Below are 12,205 nucleotides of genomic sequence, written 5' to 3'. Positions count from 1 at the left end.
ATCCACAACAAATAATTCAAGGACCAGAGTTTAATGATGGAAGCTAACTTGAAAATTTTTTCCTATGTAATCTTTATTCATCCTAAATATTTAATAACCAGTAAGTTTTTAAATGCAGTCACTTTTGTAACATAGAGTAAAATCAAAGTTCAAAGCACTTTAAAGTAAATTTATTATCAAAGTACATACAATCCTGAGGGAATATAAAGCTGTTGACCCTTTTTACCTCTGATCCCCTGATGAGGACTGGCTCTTGGACTTCCAATTTCCTCCTCCTGGATTCAATAATCGGCTCCTTTGTCTCACTGACTTTGAGGGAGAGGTTGTTGTTGTGGCACCACTCAGACAGATTTTCAATATTTCTCTTATGTGCTGACTCGTAACCATCTGTGTTTAGCCTTACAGTCATAAAGTATAAAGTGAGTAGAGCAGAGGGCTAAGCACACAGCCTTGTGGTGCACCTGTCCTGATGGAGGTTGCAGAGGAAATGTTGCCAATCCAACCTGACTAGGGTCTGCAAATGAGGAAATTGAGGATGCAGTTGCACAAGGAGCTATTGAAGCCAAGGTCTTGAAGCTGGATTAATATTGAGGGGGTGATAGTGTTGAATACAGTGTGTAGTTTATGTAGAGCATCCTGATGAATTCATTGTCCAGATGTTCCAGGGTTGAGTGAAGAGGCAATGAACTGGCATCTGCTGTTGACCTTTTGTGATGGTAGGCAAATTGGAGAGGACCGAAGTCGCTTCTCAGACAGGAGTTGTTGTGTTTCATCACCGACCTCTCAAAACACTTTATCACAGTCGATGTAAGTGCTATTGGACAATAGTCATTGAGGCAGGTTACCACGTTCTTCTTGGGCACCAGAATAATTGAAGCCTGCTTGAAGTAGGTAGGTACCTCAGGCTGCTAAAGTGCGAGGTTAAAGAAACCAGTGAACACTTGGGCGATTTGATCAGCACAGGTCTTTAATACTCAGCCAGGTACCCCATCTGGACAGGATCCAGTTGTAGAGGCCTATGTCTATAGCTTTTTGATCAGGACTGTAGGAATGATAGTGTTAAATGTTGATCCATAGACAATAAATAGCAACCTGACATAGGTATTTGCAGTGTCCAGGTGATCCAAGGCTGCTTGGAGAGCCGTTTGCTGTAGGCCTATTGTGGCGATAGGAAGTCTACAGTGTGTCCAGGTCCTTTCTGAGACGGGTGTTGATTCTAGCCATGACCAACCCCTCAAAGCATTTCATCACTAGATGTGAGCGTAACTGGTCGATAGTTGTTGAGATAGCTCACACTGTCCTTCTTGGGCACTGGTATAATTGTTGCTCTTTTGAAGTAGATGGGAACTTCTGACTGTAGCAGTGAGAGATTGAAAATGTCTTTGAATACTCTTGCCAGTTGGTTTGCACAGATTTTCAGAGCCTTACCAGGTACTCTATCGAGCCCTGCTGCCTTGCGAGAATTCACCTTCTTGAAAGACAGACTGATGTTGGCCTCCGAGATAGAGATCACAGGGTCATCGTTTGCTACAGGTATCCTCGTGTCTGTAGTTTTATTCTCCCTTTCAAAACGAGCATTAAAGGTGTTGACCTCATCTGACAGTGAAGCACAGCTGCCATTCATGATGTTGGGTTTTACTTTGTAGGAAGTAATGGCCTGCCAGTCCTGCCGGAGTTGACATGCATCCAATGTTGCCTCCAACCTCTCTCAGAATTGCATCTTGGCTCTTGAAGTAGTCCTCCGCAATCATGCCCGGTTTTTCTTATACAGAGGATTTTTCAAACAAGCCTGCTTTATGTGTACAGTTCCATTGAATTGTCTGAACTGCTGAGTATTTGCAGCATTTTTTTGTTTTCTTTCCATGTACATTTCTTAGTTTGTTTTAAATGTTGTCAGTGCAAGTAGAATTATTCCCATTGACGTCAGGCATGTCTACTAATCTCTGTAAAATAAAGTATCAAACCTATAAAGAAAATTCATGCCATATATATAACCTTGTGCTTTTGTCAAGTAACTAGATGATTCTGATCTTTTATAACTAGTTTTTTTTTGGCAAATAACAGTAGATATTACTAAGGTCAACTGCAAGAGTCTTCATTGGAGCCCAAGTTTTTTTTTGTTCCAACCCCTCATGTACTGCATTTTGATGAGCTAGTGCCATCGATGCTGGTTGCCTTCTAATAGCAACTCTTCACATTATCTTGCACAGTATGTAACCAGGTTATTTGGTCCTGAAGAAAATAGAACATAATCGAAGTCTCTATCTGTTTGAATGTGGTGAATATTTTAGTTATGTTAATAGTATAATGGTCATGATTGGAAATTTCCAATTTATTTTAGTCACACAATTTAATAGGGCTGGAAAGAAGCTATCACATGCTTGCCTTTATAAGCCACATCTGCAATATTGCATTCAGTCCTGATCACTTTGTTACAGCAAAAATTTGGAAAGGGTGGAGAGAAGATTTACCACATTGCTGCCCGGATTAGAGGGCACTTTGTATAAGGAGATGTTGGACAAAAATGGGTTGTTTTCTGTGGAGCACTGGAGACTGAGCAGAGATTTGAAAGAATTTGTATGATGGTTAGAGGCAGAGATAGAATCGACAGCTGGTATTTTTTTCTCAGGGTTGAAATACGAGAGGGCATGTGTATAAATTGAGACTGGATGTTCAAAGGAAACGTATGGAGCAAGATCTTCTGCATGGAGAGTGTAGAGTGTCTAGGATGTACTGCCAAGGATGATGATGAAGGCAGATACAATAGAGGAGTTTAAGAGGCTCAGACAGACACGTGAATATGCCAACAATGGAGGGATATGAGCCATATATAGGCAGAAGGGATTAGTTTAATTCAGCATCATTAGCTTAAATAGTTTGGTACAATATTTTAGGTTGAAGAGCCTGTTTCTGTGGTGTACTGTTCTATATTCTATCTTTGACCTATGGAGGACAGATTTGCAAAGGTTAGACTACCTAAGCTGTTCTTCCAGTTGGGATTTAAACTGGTCAAAATGTTATTGCTGAACAGTGCAGTTCAGGAGCTGGCCTTTTGGCCTACCTTGGCTGTGTTTGAGTATGATGCCAGTTTAAACTATTCTTCTTGAATGCAGTCCATATCACTCTTTTCTTTGACTGTTTATATGTCTGCCTAAATGTTGCTGAAACATAGCTATTATATCTTCTTCTCCAACCTTCCCTGGCATCATTTCGGGCAGCTTCCACTTGCATAAATATAAAATATTTCTTTGCAAATTTCCATTTAAATTTTGCTTTAAAAGTTGCCTTAAAGTCTGCCCTTTAGTATTTAGTATTTCCACTCTGGACAGAAGACTCTCAACCCTATCAGTGCTCCTCATAAACACAAGATTCAGCAGATGCTGGAAATCCAGAGCAACACACAGAAAATGCTGGAGGAACTCAGCAGATCAGGCAGCACCTATGGAAATAAATAAACAGTTGACTTTTTGGGCTGAGGCCATTCTTCAGGACTGGAAAGGAAGGGGGAAGATACCAGAATTAAAAAATGGGGGAAGGGAAGTAGGGTGACCTAGAAAATGATAGGTGAAGTGCTTTTTTTGTACACTTCAATCAGCTTCTGCTCCAGAGAAATCAATCCATGTTTGTCCAACCTCTCCTCATAGCGAATACGTTCCAATCCAGACGACATCTGGGTGAATCTCTTCTGCACTCTTTCCACCACATCTTTTTAATAGTGTCAACCAGAGTTGCACAATTACTGTAAATGTGTTTTAACCAAAATTTTTATACAGTTGCAGTACGACTTCCCAACATTTCTACTCAATGCTTCAACCAAAGAAGCACACTAAATTGCTATTTCAAGCCTCAGGGCTCTCTTTAACTGTTAAACAAACTAAAATATTCTGGTGACTGAAATTAATTTGTAGTGCTAAAAAAGACTTTGAAACATGAGGTTTATTTCATGTTTTGTGAGAGAGCATATGTAATGCATTAACATTACTGTGTGTTCCATGGGATGCTTTTCAATAAAAAACTGTTTCCCTTGTCCAGAAAGGCTACTTAGAATTTTCCCTAAGGTTCTAATTTATGTTGTTGGCTCCTTTTCTAAAAATTGTTTAATTGCACATTTAAGTACAAATATACAGGTCATAGTACTTGATTGTCGGTCCATTCAGTATAGATGAGTGATCCTTGAGGGGTATAGCAACTGACTACTTTTTAAGGTGCTTGATTAATATTTCTCTGGGTATATACTGTATATTTGTTTTTATTACCCCAGCTGCCCTGTCTGTCCAGTTTGGAGTTTGTGATCTGATTGATAGGTGTTGTTTGGGTTCTATAAAAGCACACTTTGGCAAAGAGCATCTTTGATGGGTGGCTCTATGGACTTTAAACTATGGTCTTGAATGTTTGGTTTACATTTAACTTTGTTGGTCATTGAAAGAGGTTTGCAGCCTTTGTTCAGTGTTGCAAAAATTTTGTACCACTTCTCCAGAGATGAAACATAGTCAAAATGCAGCAAGTTCAAAAGCAAAGCTGCAAAAGCTTTTATTTTCTGTATCCAAGGTGGAAAAATGTCAAGCTCTGTGTTGTTATTCATCTTGTTTTAATCAAATCATTTGTCAGATCAGAACCTGAGATGAGAAACTGCATGATTACTTATTTAGTCAGATTTTTTTTAAAAAGAGGACAATTTGTCATTTTCTAGTACCAGTGCACAAGGAAAGGTTGTGTTCTGATTTCCTGGTTTGCCTGAGCCATTCTTTTAACTGTGTTACATCTTGTATCACTGAAACCATGCAAGCTAATAAGTGAATGATCAACAAAAGTGAAGGGAAGAAATTGTCAAGCAGTGAGTTTTGACATTAAGTATAAATACTTTTTTTTAATCAGTGCAATGAATAAAGAAAAATGTGGTTTTCAAAATTTGCAGGTTAGGTGTGGTGTTAATTTTCTCTCTGTGTTTCAGTTTATAGTGATCATTTTCTGATTGATCTGGATGGGTTGTTCTTACCGGTGACCTCTACCTGGTGTTGGTGATTTGAAATCCCCGGCCTCTGGAAGCTCTAAATCCATAGGACTGAGTTCTGTAGCAATGAAGAGCATTGATTCAAAGAATGCAATTCAAATCCTGACTAGCCGTGAGCGTGGCTTCCAGGAGCTGGGCTGCCAAAGTTGCCTAGAGGAGCTGGTAGAGGATAAGACACGATGGATGCAATGGGAAAGTCAGGTGAGCAAAATCACAGGTCTTCAATCTTAATTTTAAATCAGGTTGTTCCATTGTCTTGAAACGTTTCAAGTATGCAAAACACGATTTAGTTTTACTTGGCCCTGTATCTTAAGATTATTTTCTTAACTTTATTTTAAGTAGAGAATGTTTGAGTGCACTCTGTGAAATGGTGATTGTCAGTGATTAGCAGTAATAATCCTAAATGCTTCACTTGGAAACTAAAGCATCATAGCAGCTGAATAAGATTGGTCATCTCATTTCTACAGAGTGCTGTAGTAGTTTTGAAGCTGGTATTTAGGTTGTAGCTGCAATTTGTTAAGGGAAGGAAGAGCAATGCACTGAAATCTCAAATTCTGTAAATGTTAAATCTAATCCTTGCCCCAGTTCCATAATAAAATTATGGTAATAAGCAATTTGCTTGAAACAGTAGACCATGGATCAATACATTTGCTCTCAATCCATATTAACGACACAATTGTCAAAAGAGATTTTTTTCTCTATTGTGTAGATAGCACTCTTTATTCTATCTGCCAGCTTATGGAGTCTGGTTATCCTATATAAAAGAATAGTTCCCTTAGTCTTTCAAGTGCTGTTTTTGCATTTCAGGAGATATAATTTCTGTCATCATTTTCATTGTTTTTTTTGTCTGCTTCCATCATCTTTTGAGTTTACCACAAATGGTAGATATGAAGTGGCAATTGAGCTATGGTTTGTAATACAGCAGATTGGTCCAAGTCAATGTAAAGTTACACTGCTATATTGATATACTACAATGATACAATTTGTAACCATCCTCTTTCACAGTGCAATCCTTTTTTTCACTTTCTGCTGGTCCTGAGGTTTAAAAATTGTACTTTGGTTTCAGAAACTGACATTTTTTTTAGAATCTCGTTCATTTCACTATTTGGACAATTGGCTTTCTTTCCCATTTGAAGTAATTTAATTATGAGGGCAATGTAATATAATTATGAGGCCCAGAAAGTGTTTTGGGAACAAATTTGAGATTAATATTTTAGTGTGTGGAGCAGTTATAACTCATGATATTTTCCTCTTGCAGAAAGTCGAACTTCCAGACAGTCCCCGATCAACTTTCCTCCTGGCATTTAGCCCAGACAGGTCAGTGGCAGCATGATTAATCTCCTTTGGATGACTTTAAAGGTTCCATGCTAATTTCTAAAACAGTTCCTTGCTGTTAAAAATAATTTTTAAAAATGGTTCTATTTTGTATATAGGGTTAATGATTACTTTACAGAATCTTAATTTTTCCTACGTCCTGTTAAAGTGGCACTCTGGAAAAAGTGAAAACTTCAAGTCCTGTTTCAGGAAAAGAACATCTAATCTCACACTAGTAATTGTTTTTTAGAAAGACTCTTTCTAGGTGATGTGTTTTACTCTCAATTGATTAGTCAGCTGCTAAGGGTTCCACAGAGCAAGGAATTTTCTCTGATACAATTATGCCTATGGTTTTTCTTCAAGGCCTCCAAAACAGATAGGATACCTAGTTCTCTTATTGCTGTTAGTGAGAGCAAAGTGAATGCAAATAGAATAATTGCTTGCTTAGTAACTTTCACAATTGTAAAGCAACTTGTGGTGACTTGTAATTATCAGAAGTCTTGTGTACTTTTAGGTTCTTAAAAATAGCTTACTTGTAAGCTGTGAAGTATTGCGAGTATTCAGAACGTAGACCCCACTTCACCCGAAGACGTTCATTAATGTAATTGATAAATGTAGAAAAACAACCAAAGTTATCTTATTGGATTATTATTAAATAAAGTTAGTCCCTTGACCACATAATCTGTAATTAAAGAACTCTCGCTGAAACCAGTTTTAAGGAATCCATTAAGGCGTTGGAAAAGTTAGAGAAGGTTAGTGATTCTGAACTTAAAATCCAGGTCACTGCGGGCAAGGCTGCTGCCATTTGGTGAATCAAATGAAATCTGTTTGTGCAGGAGTTCTGAATACACATTCAGTTACTTTTCTGTAAATAATGGGTGGGGAAAATATGGGGCAGTTTGAAAGAAGACCTTCAAAGACAAAATCGATTCTTGATATAGATGTAAATATCACTTCCCTCTTTTGTTGGGTGCAGAGAATGCTAAGATACGTGTGAGGAAAAGCTGGCAGTTTCACAGAGAACTACTTACTGTGGTAAGCATAACCACATCAGGGACTGATTAGGGATAGTCAACATGGCTTTGTGCATGGTAGGTCATGTCTAACCAATCTTACTGAGTTTTTCAAGTAAATTATCGGGACAGTTGATGAAGGAAAGGTAGTGGATGTTGTTGACATGGACTTTAGCAAGGCCTTTGAGAAGTTCTTCATGGGAGGGCAGTCAAGATTAAGTTGCTTGACATTTAGCATGAGATAGTAAGTTGGATTAGACATTGACTTTGCGGGAGATGCCAGAGTGTGGTTATAGATGGTTGCCTCTCTGACTGAAAGCCTGTGGCTAGTGGTGTGCCGCAGAGATCAGTGGTGTGTTTGTTGTTTGTTTGTCATTTACATTTATGATCTTGATGATAATGAGGTAAACTGGATCAGCATATTTGTGGATAACACCAAGATTGGGTTCATGGTGACAACTGGAATTTAATACATGTGAGGTGTTGTACTTTGGGAGGACCAACCAAGGTAGGACATGCATGGTAAGCAGTAGGATACTGAGGAATGCTGTAGAACAAGAGGTTCTGGGAATACAGATCCATAATTCCTTGAAAGTGGTATCACAGGTAAATAGAGGCATAAATAGAGCTTTTGGCACATTGGCCGTCGTAGATCAAAGTCTTGAGTACAGGAAATATGTTGTTATGTTGAAGATGTATAAAATATTAGTAAGGCTTAATTTGGAATATTGTGTGCAGTTTTGGTCACCTACCAATATTAGTAAGACTGAAAGAGTGCAGAGAAAAGTTATAAGTATATTGCTGGGACTTGAGGTCCTGAGTTATAGGGAAAGGTTGAACAGTTAGACTTTTCCCTGGAACACAGGAGAATGAGTGGCAATTTGATAGAGGTATACAAAATTATGAAGGATGTAGATAGGGTAAATACAAGAAAGGAGATTGGATAGCCCTAGAACTAAAGGTCATGGGTTAGGGTAAAAGGTGAAATGTTTAAGAGGAACATGACAGGAAACTTCACTTAGAGGGTGGTGAGAGTATGGAGCGAGCTACTCTTGGAAGTGATGAATGTGCGCTTGATATCAATGTTTAAAAGAAATTTGAATAGGTACATGGTTGGGAGGAGTATTGACGGTTATGGTCTGGGTAGAGGTTGATGTGAGTAGGCTGCATAATAGTTTGGCATAGACTGGGTGGGCCAAATGGCCGGTTTCTGCACTGTAGTGTTCATTGACACTATCCAGGATGGTCTGAAATGCCTGAAAATAAATTGTATTTGGCCAAGTAGCCAAAGTGTAGTTTTCTTGCCTTTTCTCTTCATTTACATTGTATTTGCATAGGTCACATTGGACCATTACTTTTCATATAGCCTCATTTCACCAGAAATTTTTACTATTCATAGCTGCAACTATCACTAAGACCTCTGCATGTTTTCTCTGCACCTCCAAGCTTTCTTGTAATACAAATCAACTAATTTTACATAATTCACGTATATTTTAATTTGGTTTTGATGTGCATTATGCTTGATCCTCTTTACTCGTTCCTCCAACCCGGTTAATAAACTCTGAAATGATAGCCTGCTATCCCACTTGTTAGCATATATATGTAAGTGCAACCTTCTGGACATTTTCAGTATCTAAGACCATGAATTGTGGATTATGAATCAAAAATCTATTCTTAATTATGGGCTTTTAGTTATTCTCAAATACTATTTAATGTTAACTACTTGTTTTTTTTTGATACTTTAAGAACATTGATGGCCTCCACCCACGTAAATCACAATATTTACATCACTGAAGTTAAGTCTGGGAGATGTATTCATTCACTGGTGGGTCACAGAAGAACACCTTGGTGTGTAACTTTTCACCCCACCATCCAAGGGCTTGTGGCATCTGGATGTCTAGATGGAGAGGTTCGAATCTGGGATTTACACGTAAGTATAAGAAACCCTAGCCTGAATGTGAAGCGATTTGCAATTATGGAAAAAAAATAAAATTTGAAACTTATAGGTAACGCATATGCACATAGAAGTATTAATAACATGGGGTAGATATCTACAGAATTGGAATTCATTGATCTCTGGTGATAGAAGTGGAAGCCATTTACTGTGGACTCCTAAATGAAGGAATGCTCTTTTTAACAAACAACTGTCAATGGGATATGAGTGATAAATGTATTTGGTTGATAGTCTGAATAGTATAACTTGCTATTCATGTGACTCTCTTACAAGTGACTACCTGTAATGTTCTGAATCTCTATCTAGATTACTGTGGATTAAGGAAAGAATTATTCCCTTGCATCTTCTCCTACAACTAATATCTCAAATTGAGCTTACTGTAAAATAGATCTTTGTTTATTTTACCGTATTTTTAATACCGTGTTTAGCAAGGGTTGACAATGTTACATTCAACATAACAAAATATTCTTCATTGTTCTATTTTACAGGGAGGCAGTGAAAGCTGGTTTACAGAGAACAATGTTGCCATAGCATCCTTAGCCTTCCATCCTATGGCACAACTCCTTTTGATAGCTACTGCAAATGAGATCCACTTCTGGGACTGGAGTCGGCGTGAACCATTTGCTGTGGTTAAAACTGCAAGTGAAATGGAGCGAGTCAGGTTTGTGTACATAGTTAATTGAGAGCTGCCGCCTGGAGCACATGCTTAGTGTGTATGTTACTCCATCGAGGAATGAATCTTGATGGTCTTAATGAAAAATAAATGCTTTATCTTTGTAGTTAAGCTTCAAATCCGAGGTTTCTGTGTAAACAAGACTATTTTCCTGTTCAGTTGCTGCTGGGAATTCAGTTCACCTATCAGTAAACTACAAGTAATGGATTTAAAAATGTGGATTAATGCATTTGAAAAGAGCATCACAAAATACAAGGATGCACAAAATTTAAAGACAGCCAGATTCTTGATTGGTCAGGGCATGATGTGATATGAGGAGAAGGCAGAAGATTGGGGCTGAGAGGAAAATTGGATCAACCATGATGAAATAGCAGAGAAGACTTGATGGGCCAAAGGCCTAATTCTGCTCCTATATCTTATGGTCTTATTTGATTTTTCTAAATGACATAGATGGAAATTAGGATGGTAAATGATACCCATTAGCTTTGGTGTACATCCAATTTGTTTTCACAAGACAAGTGTGGGTTTGGGAGTGCAGCCATGATGACTATGCTATATGCAATTAACATTGATATTGAAAGGGTTGGTAACAAGATAACTGTCATTATCAGTACAGTCGGCCCTCTGTATCCGCAGGGGTTCGGTTCCAGGACCCCCCGCAGATACCAAGTTCTGCGGATGCTCCAGTCCTGTATATAAAATGGCATAGTATTTGCATATAACCTACGCACATCCTCCCATGTACTTTAAATCATCTCTAGGTTACTTACAATACCTAATACAATGTAAATGCTATGTAAATAGTTGTAACATCCTATTGTTTAGGGAATAATGACAAGAAAAAAAAAGTCTGTACCTGTTCAGTACAGACGCAACCATCGTAGCTCTTTTGGGAATGCTGATGCTGCCTTGCTTTGACCACTTAATTGCTTTTTAGGAGCCATTTTTTCACAGAAACAAAGGTTGCACACAATACAAGTAGCGACTGAACGAGACGCGAGGCGAACAATGCTCAAGCAATGAGTGCTGGAAAGAGAACTTCCGTTTTTTAAATCCCAATCTGTGGTTGGTTGAATCCGCTGATGTGGAACCCGCGGATACAGAGGGCTGACTGTATAGGCCAGGCTCAAGGTTAGGCCATTTAGCATTGAAGTGAGGAGATGGTTGTTGACTTGGAGAGTGGTACAGTAAATTTTTTAAAAACTCTATGCTGGAGAGTTTTGAAAGCTTGTTTATTGATTCCATTTGGAATGGAGATCATGAGATTTCAGGTTATTGAAGTAATCAATTGTGGTGATAATGCAGTAAAATCTCATAAAAACTGAAACATTAAACCATCATCTTTTTTGAATCTTAGAGCAAGCTCAAGGGTCTGCATACCATTTTCCTGCTTCTGTTTCTTATTTTTTGATGTACATTCTATTTAACATGTGGGTAACTGCTGTAGGTTCTGGGGAGTGCTGTAGAACAGAGGACCTCAGATACAAGGACATGGTCCCTCAAAGTGGTTTTATAGGTAGACAGGGTAGTGAAGGGTCTTGGCATTCTCACCTTCATTGTTCAGGGTATTGAGTATAGAAGTTTGGATGTAATGTTGTAGTTGTAAAAGATGTTGGTGAGGCCATGTTTGTAAAATTGTGTTGGGTTTGGTCTCCTTACTGTTGGAAAGCTGCTGTTAAGCTGGGACTCTGCTGTAAAGGGGATTTATGAAGATGTTACCGGGACCTGACTGTCTGTGTAATTGACAGGGATCGAGCAGGTTGGGACTTATCTCACTGGTGCATAGTGAATGAGATGTGTATAAAATCATGAGGGGTATAGATTGGATGAATGTGCATGGTTTTTTTTCCAGGGTTGGGAATCAAGAAAGGGCAGGCATTGTTTTAGGGTGAGAAGGGAGAGATTTAATAAAAACCTGAGGTCAACTTTATCCACTCAAAGAATGATGTGCACGTGAAATGAGACGGGGCAGGTACATAAACAAAATATCAAAGACACTTGGACAGGTACATGAATGGGAGAATGTTAAAGGGATATGAGCCAAATGCAGGCAAATGGCACAGGCTTAGATGGGAATCTTGATCGGCATGGACCAATTAGGCAGAAGGACCTGTTTCCATGCTGTATGATTCTATGACTTCATAACTGTGAATGCATTTTCTTTCAAGTTTTGATCTTTATACAGCTGACTTACATGCTACTTTGTATACGTATACATTTTAGCAAGTAATTTATCATTC

At 38.4% G+C, this 12,205-nt stretch overlaps 1 protein-coding gene across 4 annotated transcripts in view; it reads left to right on the top strand.

Annotated features, from left to right (window-relative positions):
- The window catches only part of LOC140729445 (activating molecule in BECN1-regulated autophagy protein 1-like), a 397,371-nt gene that overhangs the window by 37,167 nt on the left and 347,999 nt on the right, over window positions 1–12,205 (top strand). For 3 of the 4 annotated variants that reach the window (XM_073049187.1, XM_073049188.1, XM_073049189.1), the window contains 4 exons: window positions 4,952–5,212; window positions 6,270–6,328; window positions 9,085–9,268; window positions 9,781–9,953. In XM_073049187.1, coding sequence (XP_072905288.1) covers window positions 5,078–5,212; window positions 6,270–6,328; window positions 9,085–9,268; window positions 9,781–9,953 — 551 coding nt within the window. In that variant the 5' untranslated portion in view covers window positions 4,952–5,077. Of the gene's footprint in view, window positions 1–4,951; window positions 5,213–6,269; window positions 6,329–7,301; window positions 7,361–9,084; window positions 9,269–9,780; window positions 9,954–12,205 lie in introns of those variants that run through there. The other variant, XM_073049191.1, reaches the window with a different exon arrangement.

Source organism: Hemitrygon akajei, chromosome 6 (assembly GCF_048418815.1).
Source record: "Hemitrygon akajei chromosome 6, sHemAka1.3, whole genome shotgun sequence".
Lineage (NCBI taxonomy): Eukaryota > Metazoa > Chordata > Chondrichthyes > Myliobatiformes > Dasyatidae > Hemitrygon > Hemitrygon akajei.
The sequence above is the reverse complement of the archived record's forward strand: the minus strand, read 5'-3'. Positions and strand labels throughout refer to the sequence as shown.